Source organism: Jaculus jaculus, chromosome 4 (assembly GCF_020740685.1).
Source record: "Jaculus jaculus isolate mJacJac1 chromosome 4, mJacJac1.mat.Y.cur, whole genome shotgun sequence".
Classification (NCBI taxonomy): Eukaryota; Metazoa; Chordata; class Mammalia; order Rodentia; family Dipodidae; genus Jaculus; species Jaculus jaculus.
In genome coordinates, this window is record NC_059105.1 from 176,586,310 (window position 1) to 176,611,193 (window position 24,884).

At 39.8% G+C, this 24,884-nt stretch overlaps 1 protein-coding gene across 1 annotated transcript; it reads right to left on the reverse strand.

The window, feature by feature from the left end:
* Positions 1 to 7,972: 7,972 nt before the first annotated feature.
* On the reverse strand, positions 7,973 to 9,694 carry Retnlb (resistin like beta). Its single transcript, XM_004663972.1, has 3 exons — positions 9,568 to 9,694; positions 8,687 to 8,752; positions 7,973 to 8,100 (listed from the first exon to the last, which is right to left on the reverse strand). The coding sequence occupies exons 1-3, from the start codon at positions 9,692 to 9,694 to the stop codon at positions 7,973 to 7,975; spliced, it is 321 nt and encodes a 106-aa protein (XP_004664029.1).
* Positions 9,695 to 24,884: the final 15,190 nt, after the last annotated feature.

Here is a 24,884-nt window from a genome sequence, read left to right on the forward strand (position 1 = left end):
CTTGAATGGTATTTAGGTGGGAGTTGGAGTTTCAGAATTTTGAACTGATGCCAGAACAAATCAAGAAAATTTCTGTGTGAGAAGGACATGAATTTGGGTATGTAATGAAATGGACTCTTTATGTCTCCATGAAATTCACTTCACTCTTCTCTCCTTTTAATGTGTCGATCCGAATGTTGCTTCTTTTCTAAGTTGCTAGAACTCTTTTTCTCTCTGGTTTGCAGCATGGGTAAATTCCACTGATCTATTCTTATACTGGCTAATTCTTATTCCACTATGAACTCTATTTCAATTTTTAGCTAGTGTAGTTGTTCAGTTTTATAATCTGCATTTGTTTATTTTTTATAACTTTTGGAAGAATTTACAATTTTTAATTGTTTCAAAAAACTTGTCAGACATGGTGGGCACGCTTTTAATCCCAGCACTTGGGAGGCAGAGGTAGAAGGATCGCTGTGAGTTTGAGGCCATCCTGAGACTACATATGAATTCCAGGTTAGCCTGAGGTAGAGTGAGAGTCTATCTCAAAAAAACAAAAAAACAACTTACAATTACTGATTAAAGAACTTTTATGGCAGTTCCTTTAAAATTCTATTCTGATACTTCCAGTATCTGATTTATACTAGTGTTGGTGCCAGTTGAATATCTTCTGTCGTCTAAGTTGTGATTTTCCTTTACTTTGTTCAACAGCAGATAAAACGTTTTATCCTAAAAATTATGTTGGGAAACCCTTGAGTCTTTGTAAAATATTCCATTATAGCAAGTATTTATCCTGCTTATGTTAAGCAAGTAACTATTGTCCTTCTTTGGAAAACGGAGTTCCAATGGAAATTTTATTTTCAAGTATTTTACAGTAGTATTTTTAGCTTATTTTGTTTATTAGATATAGCTGGAATGCTCACTGGCAGCTAATGACTTTTCTTTATGGAACAGAGGGAATTCCTGGTGGCCCTTTGTAAGTGTGAGAAGAAGGGAGAGAAGTTCATGGGTCCATTGCTTATTGGGTGATTCCTCTCACTATTATTGTTAGGCCTCTGATATTTCCTGGTGAAGTGAAGAGTCTTAGGTATGATGAGGAAAGTTATTCTGGTTATTGTCAAATGCCAAAGGACGTACCTTGCTAGTGTTGTTGAACTTATGTTTTCTGAGGTGATGATTGTTCACTTCAAGAAAGAAAGGAACTTTCTGGAACCACCTTCCATTGTTAGGTTAGGTAGGAAATGCCAGACCTGAGACATTTTCTTCTGCTGGGATGATTTTGCATACTTTTACTGTGCTGCCTGTCTGGTCATGGCTTCTTTACCAATCTACTTCCCTTTCCATTGTAAATAATTTGGCTTTGAGGAATGGAGAGATGGCTTAGTAGTTAAGGCCCTTGCCTGCAAAACCAACGAACTCAGATTTGTTTCCCAGGACCTACATAAGCCAGATGCACAAGATGGTGCATGTGTCTGGAGTTCACTTGCAGCAGCTGGTGTCCCCGGCACATCCATTCTTTTTCTCTCTATCTGCCTTTGTCTCTCTCTCTTTCTCTCTCTCTATATATATCTCAAATAAATAAAATATTTTAGAAATAGAAGTTGCCTTTTTTTGTGCCTTGCGTTACTTTCACTTATGATGGGGAACAAGGGAAAACATGTGTTTGCCATATTACCAAGACCAAGAATTCTTCTCTGTTTGCTTCCCTTTCTAAGATATTCTAGGTATTGGGGTATTTGCTGTTTTTCTTTCCCTTATTTAATTTTCATCCTTCTTCTATGATTTATTAGCAAAGATGAGTCTATTTTGTTTGAATAAACATTGTGGTTCTTAAGCTTATGTTTATTGTTATTAAGTTATCACTATTATTATTGAATTTAAAGAAAAAGAAAATCAAATGTCACCTACTTTATTAGGATTTTTTTTTTTCTGATGAACATCCTTGTGTTTTGGTTTTTTTTTTTTTAAGTAAAAAGGAAGCAAAAATGAACATGTGATGTTTCAAACTGTACCATGATCAAAGATAGCTTTGTGTTGATCATCATGTCTAGACAGAAAATGTTTACAGATACATGGAATATTTAGGAAATAATAATAATTGTACCTTCATTCTTCTGGTTGAGTCCCTAGAGAAAAAAAGCCAGTGATGAATAAGCTTCCTGCTACCTTGGAAGCAGATAGTCTGTGAAGAGTTGCTATTGGACTGGAAGTTAGGAACACACACAAGAGATGGGAGGGGAAAGTGATGGAAAAGATACGCCAGCAAGTTAAAGATGAGAACGGCGGCACAGCTCCTGAAAGTGATGTCCTCGGAGCCTAACCTCCTCTCCAGTTCTCCCCAAGCTAAGCAATATGGGTGTGTGAAGTGAAAACTTTCTCTAAGAGATGATAACTCTGATAACTATATCACACATCAGTTTCTTTCTTTATTTATTTGAGATGAGAGCAACAGACAGAGAGAGAAATAGTCAGATAGAGAATGGGCGCGCCAGGGCCTCCAGCCACTGCAAAAAAAACTCCAGATGTGTGCGCCCCCTTGTGCATCTGGCTAACGTGGGTCCTGGGGAATCAAGCCTCAAACTGGGGTCCTCAGGCTTCACAGGCAAGTACTTAACTGCTAAGCCATCTCTCCATCCCTGCATCACACATTGGAAAAAGAATGTCCCAAATAGTGTGAATACTCTGTTGGATTTTATGGTACACTGAAGACATGAGACATTGGCTTTTGGTAAGACTATAACTTAGACTTTGGGCTTCTTTACTAAGGAAAGATTTTTGAACAGTTAACATTTTCTTTTAGGAAATCTAAAAATTATCTTTCTTATGAATGTTCAAGGAAGTCAGCTTTTATACTGGAAATGAGAGAAACAACCCTATTTTAGTATATGAGCAAACTGTAAGAAAAATAGCTGCCATTGGGAAGAAAAATGCATTGGTTAATTATTTCAAAACATTTGTTATGCCAGTAAACTATTTTAATGTCTTCCTAAATGATATGTATATGGTTTAAACAGCTATTCTTATGTTTATTAGAACTGCTTTATTAAGGTTTACCTTAAAGATAATAATTATAGTTAAGAAGAAACCATATTAAGTGTAATTTGCCAATGTGTATTTTTCACTGGAACTATGACTTTTAGAGTCAATAGAAGTCAATGGTTTATTAAGCATTGAATTGACTAACCACTTATTTACATTAAACATCTTAGAGTTACAGTTTACATAAGATAAACATATCATTAAATATTGACCAAGTGCCTCCTTGATGAAACCTGCTTCTTGCCTGTCCTAACACTGTCAGTGACAACCCACGAGCTTTTTTATTAGAACTTTTCAAAGATTAATGTAGGGGAATAAAGAAAAAGAGTAAAGGGAGAAGAATATGATCAAAGTCCAGTATGTTCCTGTATTAAGACTCTCAGTAAAAAGAATGAGATAGGGCTGGAGAGATGGTTGAGTAGTTAAGATGCCTGCCTGCAAAACCTAAGAACTCATGTTTGAATCTCCAGGTCCCACATAGCCAGACTCACAGTGATGCAAGCACGCAATGTCACACATGCATCATAAGGGGGAGAAACCATCCTCTCTCTCTAAAAAAAAAAATTTTTTTAATGAAACATTTTAAAAAGGTACCAAAGCCAAGTTTATGCTACTCAGTTGGGTCACCACTGGAGCTCAGCCTCAGAATACAGAGAGGGTTATAAAGGAAGAGTAGTTATCCATTATTCAGGTCTTCCTGGGAGAGGACCCCGTTGCTGAAGAGAAAGTGTGAGACTAGAATAAGATGGCATGTTTGTAGGAAGTAAGGCAGGAAGGACTGAGGAAAGGGATGAAGACGACAAAGACACCTGAGATAGTATACTTAGGTTAAAAAGTTAGGCTTCCTCCCTCCACAAGCTGAGAGCCTTTCATAAAGACAGCTCATTACTTAGGAGGCTTCCATAATTCTCAAAAACTCTCAGAAAGACTCTCACTGACATATAGATGGCAGTTGTGGTGGTTTGATTCAAGTGTTCCCCATAACCTTATGTATCCTGAGTGCTAGGTCCCCAGATGATACCAAACTTAGAACTGGAGACTTGTTGGAGGGTGAATATTGTGGGGGTGGGCTGGTGGATGTTGCAGCCAGCGTCATCTTCCCAGTGTTCGGCACGTTCTCCCGCTGCTGTTATCCACCTGATGTTGGCTAATAAGCCTCTTCTGTGCCACATGTTCCCCTGACATCATAGAGTTTCATCTTGAGTCTCTAAGCCAAAATAAACCCTTTCTTCTCACAAGCTCCTGTGGTTGAGTGCTTTGTGTAAGTAACATGATGGTAATTGCAACAGCAGTGTCAGGAAAGGCAAGTAGCAGGTTTTATCCAGGAGGTGCTTGGTCGATATTTAATGATACTCTTATCTTATGTCAACAGTAATTCTGAGAAGTTTAAGTTAAATAAGAGAAGCAGAACTGGCTAGCAAGTCAATGCTTAGTAAGCCATTGACTTCTGTTGACTCTGAAATTCATAGTTCCAGTGAAAAATACACACTGGCACACTATACTGACTATGGTTTCCTCTAACTGCAAGCATAAGCTTCAAGACCGAATCCAGCAGTTCTCATAAGCATAAGAATAGCTGATTAAGTTGTATAAACGCACACATATTATTCAGGAAGACATTAAAATGAGTTACTGAAATAGCATGAATGACTTAATGGTGTTGAAGCAATATGGTCATTTCAGTTCCCCCAAGTCACGCCATGGCTTCTCCTAATGTATGAGAACATTTGGCACAGGGGAGATATCAAGCTGTAGATAGAGAAGTACCTGGTTAGGTGATAGTGACCATGGATATCCAAGTGCAGAGAAAAACAAGGCTGTCTTTACTATGTGGAAAATATGGAGTCACGGGCCAGCCTTCACGATCTGCATGAACAGTGGAGGAGGTTTCCTGGTGAAGTCATGCCTGCGTGACCAGACTGCGCTCTCCTCTCTCCTCACTTAGACTGGTGCTGGTGATATGCAGTTGTCCACCCTACACAATTAAACTGGCAAAGCATGTGATATTCCACAGCGTGTCCGATAACCATGGGCATAACTTCAGCCTTCGGTGTTGCTGTACCCTGTGCAGCGTGGATTACAGCGGAGGAAGGGAGAGAGTTTTAAGAGATGCCTTTCTTCTGGTCATTTTTCATCTGGTATATATATACTAGCTTCTTGTAGCTCAGGAGTAGTGTAGGATTATGTGTGAAAGGGCACCTGGAACACATTGAAGGAAAGAGAAATTGAGGCAAGGGCAGGGGAGAAACTATAACTAAGCCTCAGGCCTGCATATAGTATTTGGGAATCAAAGGATAAAAAGAAGCATTATGAGCATGTGGCACCGTAATACCTCACAAGCCTGGCAGTTATCCTAATAGGAACTGCCAGGTCTAATGACATCTCTTTTTATAGCACTTTTGTTCATTGCTTCATCAGAAAATGTAGACACATATGGTCAAAGGGGTCTGCCTGTTACCTGCTTACATAACATAATACTTCCCTTGACTAATTCTCTCTAAGGGAAGGTGATGAGTAAACTGAAGTTGAAAGAGAAATAAAATAGAGGTTTCATGAATGTAGATATGGTCATTATCTATTTTGACCAATACTAAGTACCAGTGACTTGTATATAGGACCTAATAAAAATTTGTTAAATGAATATGAATGCTTGCTCTTTCTTCATAAGAAAATGTCACTTAGGTAATTCCAGAGATTGTTCTACGATAAGTAATATGCTTACAGTATGAGGCCCTTGGCCTCTTTCTGTTTCACCATCTTTATAATTTTGTCTAAATGGCAAAAGGATGGTTGAACTCCATGGACCACAGCTCCAAGTATCACATCCTCACATGATAGCCCAAGAAACAAGAATTAAATACAATTTTGCATCTGTCTCTTTTTCCTAAATTTAATAAGCAAATTCTTTCTCAGAAGGCTCAAGTCTAGCCCTTCTGTAGGAAGATTTGGGTGTCTTGCTATTCTTTGCAACTTCACCTTACACAAAGGTTGGGAACCAAAGTATTTGGCCAAGAGAGGCAGGAGTTCTATTACTGGTTTATCATGCAGGGTAGGGAGTACTACTGCTCTGAATGAAATCAGGATTCTGTTAACACCAAGAAAGGGGGCGGGGAGGGAGTAAATTTGTCACAAAACTAACAACTATTTTAACCTGAGCTACAAAATCTGACTTCTGTTTCTGCTACTGCTAACCTCTGGCTTTCATCTTCACCCTGCGCTTTCTTTTTCAGGGGTGCCTTCTGATGTACACTCCCTTCTTCCACAGACATCCTGAGACTGGCTCTGGGCACCCCAGTTAAGACAATATCTGTTCCTATGATCAGGACTGAGGCAATGCAAGTGGGATAGAAGGCGAAAGGGGAAAACAAAGCCTACTTGGACTCTGCATTGGACTTGGGGCACTAATCCATTTGTTCATTATGGACAGGCGCCACAGGTGTGGCCAAAGTCAAGTGAGCAAACATCAGAAAAGAGATTAAAGATATAACCAGTGGCCAGAGAACTCAAAATTTTGTTAGTCTTAAGATAAACTTGGGATTTAGTTTTTTTCTTTTCATGAAGTCTCTAGAGTGATCAAGCCAGGACAGTTCCATGGTCTGCTTCATACTGTAAAATGTTCATGCCAGAAATAGGAGTACTGAACTTTTCAAGTGACCGATAGTGCACAGTTGAATAAAACCTCTATAGCACATTTGATAAGTAATTACTTATTACAGCAGTGTATTTTAGAAATGTACTTATGGAAAGAGAGAGAGAGAGAGCAAGTTTGTTCCCAAAGTAGTTTTGATGTGCACAGTAAATAACTGCATCTTATCCCAGTGAGCTAAAGCTTAGAACAAGTTATATTTGTATTGCTTTTCCTTTCATAGCTATCACCTTTGAGAAATCTGCTTCTTACATTTAAGTAGAAGGGAGAGAAATTTTTATTGTAGTAATATTCAATTTATTTGATTTCCTCTTGGATTGTCAATAATCAGACCCACATTTGTTACTGAAATTGTATTTGATGGTTAAGAGTTGACAATTGGGAAGCAGAGTTCTTCAACACTTAAAGGCCCATACGGAAGCTCCTCTACTCATAACACACTCGCACTGGATCATTCACTCGCTAAATATTAGCACCAGTCTTTTAAATCATCCCTTGGTTTGGTATTCTGCAAATTTTTCTACCCCAGGTTTGTGCATACTGGTAAGACTCAAGGCCAGGCAAGGGTGAAGTTCTCTTTTGTGTTCTGGGGGAAAGGCAAGGGTGAAAGTGAACTCAAGCACGTTAATAGAAAAGAGCCTAGATGCATGCTGAAAATTTAAACTTCATTCTCTCACATCTCTTCTTGCCTGCCTACACCTTGGCAAGTTGGCTAGAGCCCTGATGTTCCTGTTAGAGTCTCTATAAGAGCAAGTGAGCTTATTTGTTTGTCCTTATTTCGTCCCAACCAATATGCTTAGTATATGTTAAAAAAATGAGGAATCTAGGAACCAGAGAGGAGTGTCAATGTGTTTTTCCCATTCTTCCCAAATATTTCCTAATCATCCATCCCACATGCCATCCTGAAATGTACTCAGTGACATGCTAAAAATAGTTTTTAGCTCCTGGAGTTCAAGCTAAGAACAATAACAACAAAGACAAACATAGAGATATATGCAGTTTGTTTTTAAATATTTTATTTATTTATTTGAGAGAGAGAGAGAGAAAGAGGCAGATAGGGAGAAAGGATGGGCACGTCAGGGCCTCCAGCCACTGCAAACAAACTCCAGATGCATGTACCGCCTTGTGCATCTGGCTTATGTGGATCCTGGGGAATCAAACCAGGGTCTTTAGGACCAGCAGGCAAATACCTTAACCACTAAACCATTTCCCCAGCCCCTGCTATTACTAAAGAAGTGGGAATGGACTATATGAAGGAGACATTGGGCATCAGATTCTTGGTTAGTGTTGGTATCACTATACTCCTCATCCTCAGACCAGGTGGCAGCAGCGGGCAGTAGTCCAGTCCATCCCACTGCACTGGCAATGGCACGTGTTCCCATTCTGGACATCCCATGAGCCACAGCCGTAGCCACAAGCACACCCAGTGACAACCATCCCTGTACAGACAAATGAGAATGGACATTAGAACTCTTGTTTTGTGACAGCTAGAAAGTCCACCCATAACTGTCCCTCTTCTTTGTGAAGTTTAAGAGTATGCCAAAGTTCTATGGAGTAAAAAGCCAATTTAATTTTGCTACCCTCTTTAGGGAAAAAAAAAAACCCACAAAAATTGCTAAGATGAATGTACATGGCCGTGCATAAAGCCTGTGCCAATAAGAGACTTGGACTGATGGAGTTTCAGTGTCTTTTACTTGAAGTCTAATTCACCCGTACCATGCTCCCTTCTCCAGCAACACTTGAAAATAGACTGGCAAAGCATTGAGGGCCATAGCCATGCTAGGACGCGTGGGTACAGGAAGGCCTGGAATATTCTGGCAGGAAAGGAAGAAGTGAAAAGAACAGCAGAAACGCAAGATCCCTGGGTGGCGTATTTAAAGGGAAATAGGCTTAGTAAGGGCTGTCTGGGAAGTGTGGCTCAAGTCCAGAATAATGCCATCCTGTGCCAGAGAAAGGTATAGGTGTGCAAGGGTACGAGGGGATGGGGTCATCTTACCCATACTTCTTCCTTATGGCCTTACTCACCAGCAGGGCATGAGGCCAGGGAGCCTGAGTTTTTCACACTGATGCAGGCTATATTCTTCTTCACACCTAAGGGAAGATACTTTGAGTATGCAAAAAGAAATGATATTGGCCGTGATCTCTCTCTTTTTATCACAGTCCCATTCAGAGCTCTCTTCTACCTTGGACGTATTACAGTGTCCATCATCAGGCTGCACACCAGCTTAGTATCCCTTCATTTATGAAGTGAAAGGTGAACATTGTATTAGAAGTCACCTCTTAAACTTACTATGAAAATTAAATGAACTACTACATGTACGATATTTTTTCTTTTTCCTGGTCATGTCTCAGGCTAGCCCAGGCTGACCTGGTACTCATTCTATAGTCCCTGGCTGGCATCATACTCACATTGATCTGCCTCCTTCTGCCTCCCGAATGCTGGGATAAAAGACGTACATCACCACACCCTGCTCATGTAGTACTTTTTACACCTGATTCAGGCAAAGTTTTCATAAATTACTATATCATCCTCTTCATCATCATTAAGGAAACTCAAGCATTTATTGAATCCAACAACGGGGTAGGAGCAGGGTATGGTGGCACATGCCATTAACCCAGTACATGGGACACAGAGGTAGGAGTATTGCCGTGATTTCAAGGCCAGCCAGAGACCACAGAGTGATCCAGGTCAGCCTGGGCTACAGTGAGAGCCTACTCTGAAAAAAACTAAAAAAGGGGGGTGGAGGGTCAGGTAGGACAGTAAACAAAGTTCTGTTTAAGAAAATGGTGCTGGAGTAAACTGATTAGAGGCTAGGATCTTGAGAGGGAATAGAAATGAAGTTAGGGTTTGGGGCTAGCAATCATAAGCAAGGGTTAATTTCTGGTTTCTCTACCCCATCAGTTACCTATTCTGCTGATAGCATCCTTGATCTTTGTATCCACAACATAGTCTAAGGAGCATTGAGCATTCCCTGGGCTCATCAGCTGCAGAACGGAGATGAAAATAAGAAGGAAGCAAATCGTAGGCTTCATCCTGTAGAAAGTCAACATCTTGGGGCTGGAAGAAAAGCAGAAATATGAGATCTCTGAGCATCACTGTGGCTGTCAGGAAAGGGAGACATGCTGATAGTCTCAGGAGAGTGAAGAGGGAGGAAGAGCAGCATCCGTACCACAGGTTTTCCACCTGTTAGAGGAAAACAGAGTGTTTCTGCAGAAGAGAGTCACTCACCAAAAAACTCAGCAAAGGTGTCCAAGGCTTGGTGAGGAGAGGATGATGGAATATCCTGTGGGGTTATAGACCTGGGCAGCCTTAATATATACAAGCACACACACACACAAACACACACACACACACACCCATGGGAACACTTGTGATATCTCTTCAAAGAACTTTGTCAGCTGGTGTGTCACTCATGGCCACAGTAAACTTTAGTGTGCTCAGGATAAGCCGTGGTTCTCTGCCAAGAAGCATCATCCCGCCTTTCTGTTCCTTTCACTTTCTTCCTGGCCACTTGATAAGACTGACACCTGGGCCTTCAGTTTCTTGCCCCATTTGAACACTTTTACTTTACCCTCCACCAGGAAGTGGTTGCTTTGTGGTTTGTTCACGGAGAGCTCTATTGAACACCTGTTCAGACACTTATTATTTCTGGCTAATCCTGTATGAGGGGAAAAGGACTTAATGATTAACCCTGGCTTAAAAAAAAAAAAAAAAAAAGAAAGAAAGTCCACATGAACAGAAGCACACAGTTCTAAAGATCTTTGGGAGCTCAACAAGGTTATAACTAGACTGTTCTTTTCCCATTTTACCCAGCATTCTCAGCTTACTTTTGATCTTGCCTCCTCATATGGCAGATACCATAGCCTGAGCCCAGACCTTGAACAAGAAGGAAAGATTGTAACAAGGATATTCTTCTTTGAGGCTTGTTTTTTTTCTTCTTATTTGTCATTGTTTAATTCTGGATCATGTGACCTCCATTACAGATGGCTGGGAAGCGAGGAGGGATCTGTGTTACTGTAACCTTCATGGCAGGAAGAAAGATTTTTTAAAAGAGATCCTCGTACCCCTCCTCATATCTTATACTGTTGAGACAATATTGCAAGTATGCTCCCCCCCAAAAAACTGGAATTTCCTGGGAATCTCATGTTGGCAGAAAAGGTAAAAGCTCAGGCCTGTTGCTGGCAGGAAGGAGAACTGAATCCTGGAAAGATTTCACACAGTTCTTGTGACCACCTGGTGGTTAAGGCTAGACCCCAGACAGTGATGTGCAGGGATGGGCAGGACCACACCCTGACCAGGCCTGCTTGTGTGTCTGTCATGCGCATCTCTTGCCTTTATTTAACCCTGAACCACTTATCTGCATGCCAAAGAAGGACTTGGAAGGAGGCGCCCCTGAACCTCTATTTGTTCGCCCTCTAGGCGTGCCCACATTGAACACATGTCTTTTTTTCTTCTTTTCATAATTATTCACTTTTTAAATATTGTTATTTATTTGAGAGAGGGAACAATATGTAAAGAGAAACAGATAGAGAGAGAGAGAGATAATGGACACGCCAGGGCCTTCAGCCATTGCAGATGAACTCCAGATGCATACGCCACCATGTGCATCTGGCTTATGTGGGTCCTGAGAAATCCAACCAGGGTCCTTAGACTTTGCAGGCAAGCATCTTAACTTCTAAACCATCGCTCCTGGTCTGCTCATTTCCTTAATTGTTCTATCTAGGACTGGTGCAGATTCTTAGCTCATTAGGGCTGCTGGGGCCCAGTCTCTGACCCCACCAACTCTGGTAACATTGCCTTTCCACTGTGGCCACAACATACCCTAGAAAAGCAACTTAAAAGAGAAAACAAAAACAAAAACAAACAAACAAAAACCCACTACTTTGGCCCAGGATTTCACAGAGTTCAGTCCATGGACAGCTAGCTCCAATATTTGGGCTAAAATTGTGGCAAAACATCATAGCTGTGGAAACATCTGGAGGAAAAGATTGTTCATCCCACTAGAGCCAAGCAGCAGAGAGAGGAACAAGCCAGGGACAAGGCATTGTCCTTCAAAGACCCACTTTCTTCAATTTGATTTCACCTCCTAAATGGGATTACTGTTAATCCATTGATGACGTCAGAGTTCTCAGGATCCAGTCATTTCCCCCAAAGAATGCTTTAGTGTATGGCTTTTGGGGAAACTGTTAGATCCAGACATTGAAAGGCTCCATAATGCATCACTCAAGACCTCTGGACACAAATGTGGTTCAGAACTCAGAAAATTACAGAATTTGGAAAGTAAAATGGTGAAAATTCTGAATTTCATGTTATACTAACAAGGAGGTTGAGGGAAATACTCTGTAAGCAAACACACTAAAATGCTTGCCATAAAATATGTAAATTTTAATGTGGAATAAGTTTTTTTAACTTATTTTCTTAATTTGAGAGATGGTGTCTTTCTTGTAACAAATGAATTTCAGATGCAGGTGCCCCTTTGTGCATCTGGCCTTACATAGGCTCTAGGGAACTAAATCCTGATCATCAGGCATTGTAAGCATGTGGCTTCAACTGCCAAGCCACCTCCCCAGTTCTGGAATAAGCATTGATCAGACAGAGCCTAATGAGTTTTTCTACCAAATGAATTAACCTTGGATTTGGGGAAAAAAAAAAAACAAAACAAAACAACAACAGCAACAACAAAACACTCAGCTTTCAGAGCCTTTGAAGTTTGGCAATAATAAAGAAGCAATTGAAGATTCATAGAGGACCACAGCGAGCAAGTGAGCTCTGGTTCGACATCCAGGATAGGGCATATGGGCACCAGGAGTGAATTAGGCTTAAACAAACCAAGATAAAGAAGCAGAGAACCGCTTGTGGGTGACCAGTACAAGATGAAGTTCGAGCTGCTAGAACTTTCTCATTACCCACATTAGCCTTTCTGCCTCCTTCCCTAGAGGTGCCCTGTGACCACACTCCATTTCTTTTACTTATTTATTATTTTTACTTAATACTACTTATTATTCTTTTACTTATTTCTGTCAGAGAAATTAGAAAATGTGACTCAAGTTCTCTAGCAAGAAGGGAAGGGAATTTCTAATCACCAAATAGAAATTAAGGGTAGGAAAGAGAACAGTAAGGAGTACAGACTTAGATTTGGTATACAGGTCACTTGTCAATTCAGTGAGGTCAGGTATATTAATTCATTTGTTAATTCTGTGAATAGTTGCACACATTTTCTGTATAAAGTCTTCCTCTAGTGACTTAGCAGATAGCAATGTAGACAAGGTCCTTGCCCTGTTAAATACACATTCCAATGGGGGGGGGGGGAGAGAAACATTTATTGCAACCAAGTAAATACATATAACTCATGAGATATTGAACAATACCTGGAAGAAAAATAAATAAATGTACACATGGCATGTATTCAGGGAAGGCTTCTCAGAAAATGCAATAATGACTTAAAGAATTGAGGAAGTAAGATATAGAGAAATATGGAACAAATATTACTTCCTCAAAGGAAAACAGGGGCTGGTTAGTGTATTGAAATACTGGCAATAATGATAGTGTGGCTTAATTGGAATAAGTGTGACAGGGGCATGGAAGCCAGGAAAGGGGTCAGAGACAAAACCAGACCAGGTTATAAAAGCTTTTAAATCGAGGCAAGAGCTTTGGGTTTTGTAAATTTGACAGGAAATTATCAGTGTTTCGTCCAGAGGAGAGACATAAGCTCTGCATTTATTACAGTTTACTATGGCCACTTATGGAAGGAAATTGGACAGCGGTACGCTTTCATAGAGCTCTAGGTCTCAGGTAAGGGTCAGGAAAGAAGGAGCACTTCAATACTAGAAAGTTAGGTCTCTGTGGGGTTAACTGATGAATGTGTTCATAGGAGACAGAAGTGAGGTATCTAATTTTTTGTTCTGAAAATCCTATTGAGGAGTGATAGTATTTACTGAAAAACTAACTCTGGGGGGAAGGCTAAAGCACATTTGATGGTGGCCAACTTTATGTGCCTATCAGGAATCAGATCCAGTAGACAAAAAGTTGGGGATACAAGTCTGTGTTCAGAAAAGGTGAGAACAGAGACAAATCTAAAGTAATCTGCTTGCTGAGTTACTCTAATAGGATAGGGTAAATCTCTCTCTTCTCTTTCCTCTCACTATCCGTCCCCAACCCAAGAAGCACTCTACCACTGAGTTACATCCCAACTCTGAGAATTTTTTTTTCTTTTTATAAATAAAATTTAAAAAGTGATAGACTATAGATTACAGATGCCTAAAAGGACGTAGATTTAGAAATATGTGTTCAATTGAATAGTCAGTTGGATGGGAATAGCAAGAAAGAGAATATAATAGGATCACCCCAGAGAACCTTTGTACAAGAAGGACGGTGACCACACCTCTGAGCATGTGTAGTCAGTAACATGTCCAGTGTATGTCATACTCAAAGGAGATACTGTATAAAACAAAATCATTTTAAGTGGTAATTGTATAATGATTGAGAAATATTATTCTTGAATCATATTCTTGTTTTAAGACAAAAACATTTGTCAGAAAGGCCAAAATGTAATATTAATAACATGGTTGGAATTACTACAATATTTTACATGTGTGACAAAATGTTACTTACCAAATTTAAAAAAATCATACTTTATTGTCTTGCTGCTTCAATTTTAAGTTTTAATGCAATTATATTCACATAATAAAACAAAATGTTCAACTAATATAAAATTCTATTAATTTTCCTTTGCAATTTCTGGTCTAACATCAGTTACTTCCAGTTTGCTGTTTAAACGCAGGATACATAGTAGTAATAGCTGTTGGAAGTACAGAATGTGAGAAGGATTTTGAATAATTGTGAACTTCATATGGGAAGGTGGGTAGTTGAGGCTTAGTATATAGGAGCACCTATATAACTGGGAATTCCCTAAATTAACTTTCATGTACAAATCAACTGTTATTAAAAGACAAATAAAGTAAAAATTTAATGCTTTGAACCTTAAATATATAATATTGAAACACAACAAGTAATAAAACTGTTCAGAACTTAGGGAAAGGAATATTTCATCGCTGATATTATTTATAATTGACATTTGTGGTGATAACAATACTTGAAGTAACTTGTTTTCTTATTGTTTTTAAATTCTCTACAGATTTGTGTCAAAAATCTTGTTAACATCCCCATTTTTGGAAGTCTCTGCTATATGAGGGTGTGACCAGCAAGTAGCCCCTGCATTTACTTGAATTATAACTCTGGATGTTGACTTCCCTGAGTAATGAGTTATTCAATGTGGAATATAGAAGTCTAGAAGTTTATGTATGTGTGTGTATATACATATATAGCAATCTCTTGTGATACACACACACACACACACACACACACATAATAAATTCTGTAATGCATTTTATATCTTATTTGTGTCACTATACATATAAGAACAGTGAGCAATAACCATGCCATAGCCTGAATGTTACACTATCTTGAAATGTCCTCCACTAGGATAACTTAATACATAAATTCAAGCTCACTTAAATTTTTAAGAAATTGACTGAATATAATCTGGTTCTTTAGCAAAACGTAATATAGATGGCCTCTGGTCCAATCCCCAATAGAGTCCTTGTTCTCTACTGAGACCTCATGAGTCCAGCCTTACTACTCACATTTTTATAGGCATTCTGGTCTTCCAAACTCCAACCAGAACAGCCCATTAAGCTCTGCTTACAATACTCTAGGTCTTCTCTGTGTTGTACATGTCACTTTGAGGTCAGCATCAGAGGGAATTTGGAATTCAAAATGCATCACTCAAACGACAGCCAGCTGAAGACCGACATGATCACTGCAGACACAGATCAGTTCCTTGTAGGCCTAGAGCTGGGATTAGAACCAGAGTCTCCCTGTTGCCCTGCTTCATCCTTCCTATGATATTGTCAACTTCTCTGAGCCCAAATAAAATCCAAGAGGCAGGGTCAGACAGTGTATTTGCCAACTTAGGCACATTTTATATTTCAGTGTGCCACTTGCCATAGAACCACAGAGTTAGGTGAATCATGAAGCCAAAAACATTTTGGGCAACACCATAAAAATAAAATAAAACATGATTTTTCTGGCTGCAAGACTGCTTAAGACCAAAGCAGACTGGCAGCTGCTCTCATCTTTACAGGTTGTATTCTCCCCAAAAAAGCTATTTTCAAAACCAGATGCATGTATCTGATGGATGTTAACACTCTTCTCTCCTACTGGGTAATTGATATTTATTTAAAAAAAAAAAAAAGCTAAGAAGAAACATGTAGGGTTTTAGAAAAATAGTTCTGACAACTGCTTGTTTCAATATTCAATTTTTCACAGTTCATCTCTTCCAAGCATATTCCTCATGAGTGTTACTGACATACTCCCCTGCAATCAGGCTTGATTGTTATTCTGACTTTTCTGTGCCAAACTCTGGTAATGAGCTCTTAGCTGGGCATGAGGTCTTGAAGTCATGGAATCAAACAGAATGGCCATGATCTTTGGGTCACATGCATATTGAGGGCGTTGTGTCCATAGATCAGAATCCAGATGTGAGCTCTGCTCTGGGGGTTTCTGCTTCTCCCCGCTGCACTTTCTCCCTGGAGTTAAGAATTTTAGGCATCGGATTAAGAAACAATGTAAATCACGGGCTTTTACTGAAGCTGGGTGGAGCTAACCAGGACATGTGGGATGTGACCTCCTCAGCATTCCCCATTAACACCAAGTCTCATGCAATGCTCAGAACATCTGATATTTCCTTCATCCTGATAGCCATGAATTTTGTTGGTTCTCTGAGTTCTTATTCACTTCAGTCTTATACCAGCACAGTAATAGATTACATTTACACAAATCTACCAAGGGTCTAGGTCATTTTGGGGGTTGACACTGTTTGGTAGCACTGACCTTGACCTTTTTATGAAGTCTGGCCAGAAGGTCTGGTGCTAGAGTTGGAGGTCTGAGAAATATATATTTAACTAGTAGAAAAACTGGAGGATGGCTATAACATTTGTTTTTAGGGAATTTTTTTAAAAAATTAAGGTCAAGTGCCACTTGGATAAGTCAAAACATAAGAAGTCATAAGCTGGGACACAGTGTGTTAAAGCAATGTGGGAAAACAAGGAAGAATGTCTAACAATACCATACATAATTTGCAAATTTTGGCTACAGTTCCTGCCCTGCATTGTATTTGAAGAAAATTTGTATAGAACCATTCCCTGCTCAGATGCAGATGTCTGGTTCCTCTTGAAGCTCTTTGTGTTTCCCCAGCTCAGAGGCAGAAAGATGGTTATAGCTGGAGCTTTCTTTGTCACCTCTCAGCTTTCCTGGAAGAAGGAGCTTACTCCAGAGTTCCCAGGAAGAGTAGAGATGCACATTACCCTTTCGCGGTTTCTAAGAACAGCAGCTGGAGACCTTGATGTATCTCACTCAGATGTGCACTCAGATATGGGCATTATGCTTATTCCAGCTATAGAACAGCCCAGAGAATCTCCTGTGATAACTGTAATGTTTCTATTTGTCACTGGAAAGATACTCACTGAGTTTAGAATATTGAAACAGATTGGGTTATCTCATTACTTGTCCTATTTTTTTTCAAACTTCCAAGTTGACTACTATTTCTAGCCTTCTCTCCTATAAATATTCTCCCCTTTGTAGGAAAAAAGGAGCCATTTTCCTAATTTTCCACTCCCTGACATTTTGGTAGCCTCCTTAGTAATGTCTCACTGATGCATTATGATATACTCCTAAACAACAGCCTCAAATTCCCTGCATTACCCTTAAATCTCTAAATAACTTGATTCTGTTTTAGAAGATGGCATCATTTCCTACTGCACTAGCTGTGCAAAAAGAGGCCCCTTATCTTCTCAGGACCTCCATTTCCTCATGGACAAATGATAGTTCAAGGGCTGAGATAAAGACTAAATGGGCTGTGTGTACAGAACTATAACACTAGCTTGTACATACAACTTAATAAATGTTAGTTATCGTTATACCATGAAAAATTACATTGTTACATTATTGTCCTCTTCCAAATCAAATTCATAAGCCAGGCATTAGTTAATAGGCCATTGAGGCTAAATTGGTTCATTTTAAGGACATAAAAACTGTATTTTTGCCTTCTCAAGATGGTTAGTTTTGTTTGAAAGATGACACCTCAAAATGTCTTATTCTAGCATGTTTGTAAGGCTGAGACAATCAATAGATCACACTTAAACTCAAAAAAAAAATCTCATAGCCATGAATATTATTCCCCAAAATATTGATAAAATGCTGATTCACAAATATGAAGCATAACGTTCCAGGGAGTCCACTCATACTTCCAGTTCTCCCCTCCACATTTACCTGGTGCTTATGTTGGGGTTCAAGCAACCAGCTTCCTCGTGCTTTGCTGGGAATCCCAACCAGTCAATTGAACGCTGCCTCATGTTTTCTGGGGCTGTGTTGATTCTATTTAAATATTGGCTTTTGTGCCTGATGTTTTGAACCTCTGTTCATTAAAACCAGACTTTTCTCATTCAGTTGTTTGCTATTCCACTTTTCTCAGCCATGTTTTCTTACACTTAAGAGATTTCTCACTGTAACAAGGAAAGGATTGCAAACACATACAGGAGAAGTCAAGCTATGGATGAAGTGATTTACTTACCTTCCTGGTTGGCTTCTGGAATTGCACTTGCAAATTTTTGTCTTGCTGTTATGTTAATTCTTGGCCTCAACCCTGAATCAGAAATGGCACTTTTCTGTGAAGACGCCTTCATTCTATACTGCACTACTGGTTTCCTTGGGCTGCTACAGAAAAGTAGTACATCACAAGCAATTAAAGCAACATGAGTTTATCATCACGTAGTTCTAGAGGCTGAAAGATTGAGATCAAAGTGTGGCAGATCTGTCTTTCTCTTTGCACAACTGCAGTATTGACCTAGGGACTATGATAATGGCCCTGTGTTACCTTTGGAAAGTCTAGCTATAGAATCAGTCTGAATCCTGGAATTGAGAGCTTAAGCATATTAATTGGGAGAAAGGGCACAATTCAGCGTATATTCATCACAATGGGTGGGGGCAGGGAAGCTGAAGGAAATCCACTTCTGTTAAAAACGAATAGTTGTTTGGCTGGAGAGATGGCTTAGCGGTTAAGTGTTTGCCTGTGAAGCCTAAGGACCCCAGTTCGAGGCTCAATTCTCCAGGACCCACATAAGCCAGATGCACAAGGGGGCACACGCGTCTGGAGTTCGTTTGCAGTGGTTGGAGGCCCTGGCGCGCCCATTCTCTCTTTCTCTCTCTCTCTCTTTCTCTCTGCTTCTTTCTCTCTCTGTCACTCTCAAATAAATAAATACAAATTTTTTAAAAAAAAGAAGTTTGTAAAAATGAATAGTTGTTGTCTATCAGATGGGACAACCAGACAAGCAATTCAAAGTATACATTAATCTAAAACTGTTTCTTCACACTGTGTTTGACAAAAGCAATGAGATACTTATATGAGAATATATGAAGATTTATTTTGAATATAGGAAGGCAGTAGAAATAACAATTAGGATGTGAAAAGGAAGACATGGAGAAAGGGAACTCTCTTCTCCAAGAAATATCCTTAGAAAGTAAAGAAGTTTCCACAGAAGTTTAAAATGACTTCTTAACCTTTCAGCTGTGATGTAAGATTTTTTTTTTAGTGTTTTACAAGGAACCAATGTTAACATGGCATCCGAATACAAACTCAGTGCATATCTAGTCTCCTAGAAAAATATTTGGGGTTGGGCTGGAGAGATGGCTTAGCAGGTAAGGAACTTGCCTGCGAAGCCTAAGGACCCATGTTTGACTCTCCAGATCCCATGTTAGCCAGATGCACAAAGATGAGGCAAGTAAGGTATCACATGCCCAGTAGGGGGTGCAATTGTCTGGAGTTCAATTTCAGTGGCTGAATCCCTGACATGTCAATTATCTCTCTTTCTCTCTCTAAAATAAAAAAAATAATAAAATAAAAATATTTGGTATCTCTTTCCTTTGGCATAGTACCAACATTATCTCGTTTCACTTAGGCAAATATCAAAAAGTGAAAACAAAGAAAGTATATTAGTTACTTTCTCACTGTAGCTGAATACCTGACAGAAAAATGGGGGAAAGATTTACTTTGGCTCATAGTTTCAGAGAGATTTCTGTCTTCCATGGTGGTGAGGGTGTGTAGCTGAAGCTTGCTCACATGGTGGCATATGTAGAGGCCAGTCCTCAGTGACATACTCTTATCACTCAGGCCTCACCTCTTAAAGTCTCCATAACCTTCAAACAATGCCAGAAGCTAGGGATCAAGCAATACATATTAAATAAATCTGTGAGGGGGTATTTCAGGACACACAGAGAGAGAGAGAGAGAGAGAAGAGAGAGAGAATATGAATGTGAATTTGACAACTCTAGGCCAGGCACTTGGATCTAGAATTATATACGAGTAGAACATTTCAGATCATTATCTGGAACTCTCTCATGTATATTTGCCAAAATGTTAGTGCTTATAAGTCATATTTTCTAGAAATTCTTGGTCATATTAGCCTGTATATAGCTAATAAAATCTTCTATTCATCAGCATAACACTAAAGTTTTATTGTTTCTTATGGAAAACAGGTATTATTTGTATATTGTACAATTGTATTTAAGTATATGACATTAATGGTCTGTCAAACATAAACAGAATTATCCAATAAAGCATCCTGGGATGATGGCAAAGCTCTATAAAATCTTTTTTTTTTTTTTTTTTTTTTTTTTGGTTTTTCGAGGTAGGGTCTCACTCTGGCTCAGGCTGACCTGGAATTCACTATGTAGTCTCAGGGTGGCCTTGAACTCATGGTGATCCTCCTACCTCTGCCTCCCGAGTGCTGGGATTAAAGGCGTGCGCCACCACACCCGGCTCTATAAAATCTTTAACTGTCTAGTGACCACATAGAAATTGAGAGGTGAGCCAACTTTGACTATTTCCTTCATGCATTCATTTTCTGAGAGCATCATTTAACCCATATAATATGTTTATATATTGTGGGAAGCCATGCTGGCTTTATCAGGCTTTGCTGTGTCAGCTACTGTGGGAAGCCTTGCTGGCTTTATCAGGCTTTGCTGTGTCAGCTTGTTTACTGCTTTTGTATCCTAATTGTCTGTGCATGAGCACATGATGTTATCCTAACATGGCTGCTCACCTATCCCGATTGGGTGATGCATAGTCAACTGATGAGACTTAAGCCAATCAGACGACACTGCACAATCATCTGACCACTAGTATATAAGCTTGGGGCTCTGTAGGGTCAGGGTCCTTCTCTCTTTCAGTCTGGAGCTCCCAATAAAGTGTGCTTGAGAAGAATCCTGTTGTTGTTGTTCTTCCTGCTGGCGGGAGGGGGCGCAACAAGTGGTGCCGAAACCCGGGAACTTGTCAACAAACGGCCAATTGAGAGGACCCCTGAGGATACTTCCGAGGGAGGATTCAGAACTCAACATACGGAGCGGCGGTACCGGTAAGTTCCCCTGGTGCTATATGATAAGTTTTGGCCTGTAACTGATCTCTAAGTAACATACATAAGGTTGCAAAATGGGACAACACCACTCCACCTTTTTGGAGCCACTTCAGGAAGTACTAACACAACGTAGACTTAAGATTTCAGATAAAACTCTTAAAGGGTTTTTGGAAGAAGTGGCTATGATAGCGCCTTGGTTTGAGCTGACTGGAGGTTTAAATTTGACCTGCTGGGATAAATTAGGCAGAGACATTGACCGTGAGTCAAAAACGCAAAAGTTGCGCGCAGGTACACAGCCCTTATGGCGTTTGGTGCGATCCTGTTTGGAGGACAAACATTGTGAAGAAGTGATCAGGGAAGGTCAACGCATATTAGCACATCATCAAGATAGTATGTCAGAGTCTGAAGAAAATAAAAGGGGAAAACAAAAAAAGGTTAAAATAAAAGGAGAACCTAGGTTTCAAATAGAACAGAATAAAAGTGCACAGAATAAAAATGAATCACAAAAGGAAGGGCCAAATTCAGGTCCTAAGTTATATCCAGATTTAATGGAACTTACAAATTTATATATAGAAAGTTCTAGTGAATCTGAGGGAGAAGAATTAACTCCAGAGGAAGAACAGGATTTTGAGGAAGTAGAGACTGAATGTGGTCGGGAGTGTTCTAGACCCAGACAAGATGGCGTCTTTGCTTCTCCTCCAGCTTATGCTTCTATGAGTAAAAGATGTAAACAACAAGATGGCCGACTTCCGTTTGGGGCACGTCCTTCATCCGGATGTAGTCTGATAAAACCAGATACTTGGAAAAAGCTGGCTAATGCTTATCCAGTCTTTGAGGATCCTAATACCAATAATAGATATCATGAAGCTATAGGATATAAGGATGTACTTAAAAATGTCTGGAAAGGCCCGGATCCAGTTATAGCCAGATCCAGGGGAGCTGTTTGTGTTTTTCCACAGGGCCAAGCTGATCCTATCTGGGTGCCAGAGCGGTTGACTCGAATCGTGCGTCATGAGACAACAAGGAATGACAACCTCCGTATTACTACTGATGATCCTGAGCCTGTTCCTGCCGATGATGATAAAGGGAATTAAGATGCAGTTTTGGGCTGTAACCAGAACATGGCCTGTCCCTATGCCAGTTCATTCATATTCTAGTGTCTTACCTACTCTATTTTCCACATCTTGCCAAGGGGAAATGCCTTGCATCAGGGATCCTATGCAAACACCAACAATTTATAATCAAACTTCTTTTCATCTGAATGGCACTTTGTGTTTTTTCCAGGGTAATAAGAACCTAGCTCCCCCATGTATTGTATTACAAAAACAAAATCTTAGTGCTTGGCAGGACCCATTAGAAAAGTCTAAAGTTGATATGAGTATAATACTTGCAACTTTAACTCAGATTACTAAGAAAAAACAAAATGGGTCAGGAGAGGGAGGTAATGTTACAAATGTTAATATTACCACATTATTGATACAGAGTGAAGTGACTGTCCCTTCTAGACAGCCCAATCTTAAGATATATGCTAGTAATGTAAAAGGTGCTCCCTGGTGTGAACCTAATTATGCATTTCCTCCGATTTTTACTCCATGTCAGAGTTCAGATAAAATCCAGAAACAGATCTTACAGGGATTTCAAATGACCCCTCCATTAAGGCGTTACCAATTTAAAAGTAAAGGAGATGATACTCTTAGTAATAGTGCTGGTTGGCCCTGGTATAAATGGCTTCTGTCCAATGAGGCCGGTGCAATGGCAGATGTGTCAGCTTTAGCAGGATTATTGGGAACTAAACATGCATTATGGAATGTTTCAGCAGTTAGAGTTAATATAAATGATAAAATTTATATTAAAGACATAAATAAAAATCACCAATGGATTAATAGTAGCTTCAATCCAGCCTCAATTTGTGTACAAGCTCCATTCTTTTTTCTGACAGCAAATGTTAGCACTAACATCTCTTTGATAGATTGTAGAAATATCACATGTTGGCTTGCAGAGTGCTGGAATGCTAGAGTTAATCTAGCTTTAATAGTAAAATTACCTACTTTTGTCCCCATTCCAGTAGAGGCGGATCCAAATACCTTTCCTTTAGTAGGACTTATTCGCCATAAAAGAGATTTTGGTATTACTGCAGCAATCATTTCCGCCATCGTCATTTCAGCTGCAGCAGCAACTACTGCTGCTATTGCCATGACATCTCAGGCCCAAACTGTGGAAGTTGTTAATAATATAGTAGAAAAGACTTCTACAGCATTAGAAACACAAGAAGCAATTAATACACACCTTCTTGCTGGTATTCATCTAGTCAATCAAAGAGTAGATTTGGTGCAAAATCAAGTAGAGGAATTATATAAAATAATACAACTTGGATGTGTGTCTCAGTATCAACATTTGTGTATTACTCCTTTGCAATTTAATTTTACTGCTTCTTTTAATCAGAGTCGCAAGCTAGCTGAATTTTTGGCAGGAAACTGGACGCGTGAAGGAGAGCAACTATCTCGGAAGTTACTGTTCCAGATTGTACAGCTGAATGGAACTCATTTAGAGCCAATCTCTTTGGGAGATTTTACTTCTTGGTTATCTTCTGCATTTTCTTTCTTTAAGGAATGGGTGGGGGTGGCTATGTTCGGAGCAGCCCTTTTGTGTGGTATGGTGTTCTGTCTCTGGCTTATCTGTCGAATCAGACGACAACGTCACCAGGATAACATAAAGATTGTTCAGGCACTTATGGCCTTGGATCAAGGAGCATCTCCACAAGTGTGGCTGGCAAGCCTGCAAAATGATTAGTTCCACCCTGCTTACTGTAAGGCCTTTGCACACCAAGTGACCTTGTTGTCATTGCACCTTGGAAGGCTTACATTCCTGCATGAGCAGCCTTTGCACCCTGAAGGAATTTTTCCATTGCACTTGGGAAGGTGCTGAAGCAGGCTTTTGGTCTTGGGCTCTACCCTTGATCGGACTGGCCATCATGAGGGCCGGTCCTGGATCGGGTATCCTGAGGTTCAAAACAATTTTATAAAGGGGGAACTGTGGGAAGCCATGCTGGCTTTATCAGGCTTTGCTGTGTCAGCTACTGTGGGAAGCCTTGCTGGCTTTATCAGGCTTTGCTGTGTCAGCTTGTTTACTGCTTTTGTATCCTAATTGTCTGTGCATGAGCACATGATGTTATCCTAACATGGCTGCTCACCTATCCCGATTGGGTGATGCATAGTCAACTGATGAGACTTAAGCCAATCAGACGACACTGCACAATCATCTGACCACTAGTATATAAGCTTGGGGCTCTGTAGGGTCAGGGTCCTTCTCTCTTTCAGTCTGGAGCTCCCAATAAAGTGTGCTTGAGAAGAATCCTGTTGTTGTTGTTCTTCCTGCTGGCGGGAGGGGCGCAACTATATATTAGTGTTCCCAATTAAAAAAATTAAAAAGAAGTAAAAACTTTGAAAGACATAAAAAGGAACTGAATTCTGACAGGAATATGAAACAGGGCAATGAGGTTACTAGACAATGACATGTAGTTACTAAGGAACGCCTCACCCAGCAGCTAAGGCTTATGGCACTCTCCAGTTAGTACTGCAATTAATTTTCCAAAGTAAACATGACTTTATTCTCATTTTCAAATAAGTTAATCTTACTCTGAAAAGACTCAAAGGTATACAAATTCACATGAATTCAAACCATATAGACTGTTTCAATTGCAAATATTATATGCTTTCTACTAGCATCCCAAACTACCAAAATTTAAGAAAAATTG

Coding starts and splice junctions, on each gene's coding strand:
- Retnlb (XM_004663972.1), bottom strand. CDS start 9,694: ATGAAGCCTACGATTTGCTTCCTTCTTATTTTCATCTCCGTTCTGCAG. Junction 8,753..9,567: donor GGATGCTATCAGCAGAATAG/GTAACTGATGGG, acceptor ATCTTCCCTTAG/GTGTGAAGAAGAATATAGCC. Junction 8,101..8,686: donor CCTGGCCTCATGCCCTGCTG/GTGAGTAAGGCC, acceptor TTGTCTGTACAG/GGATGGTTGTCACTGGGTGT.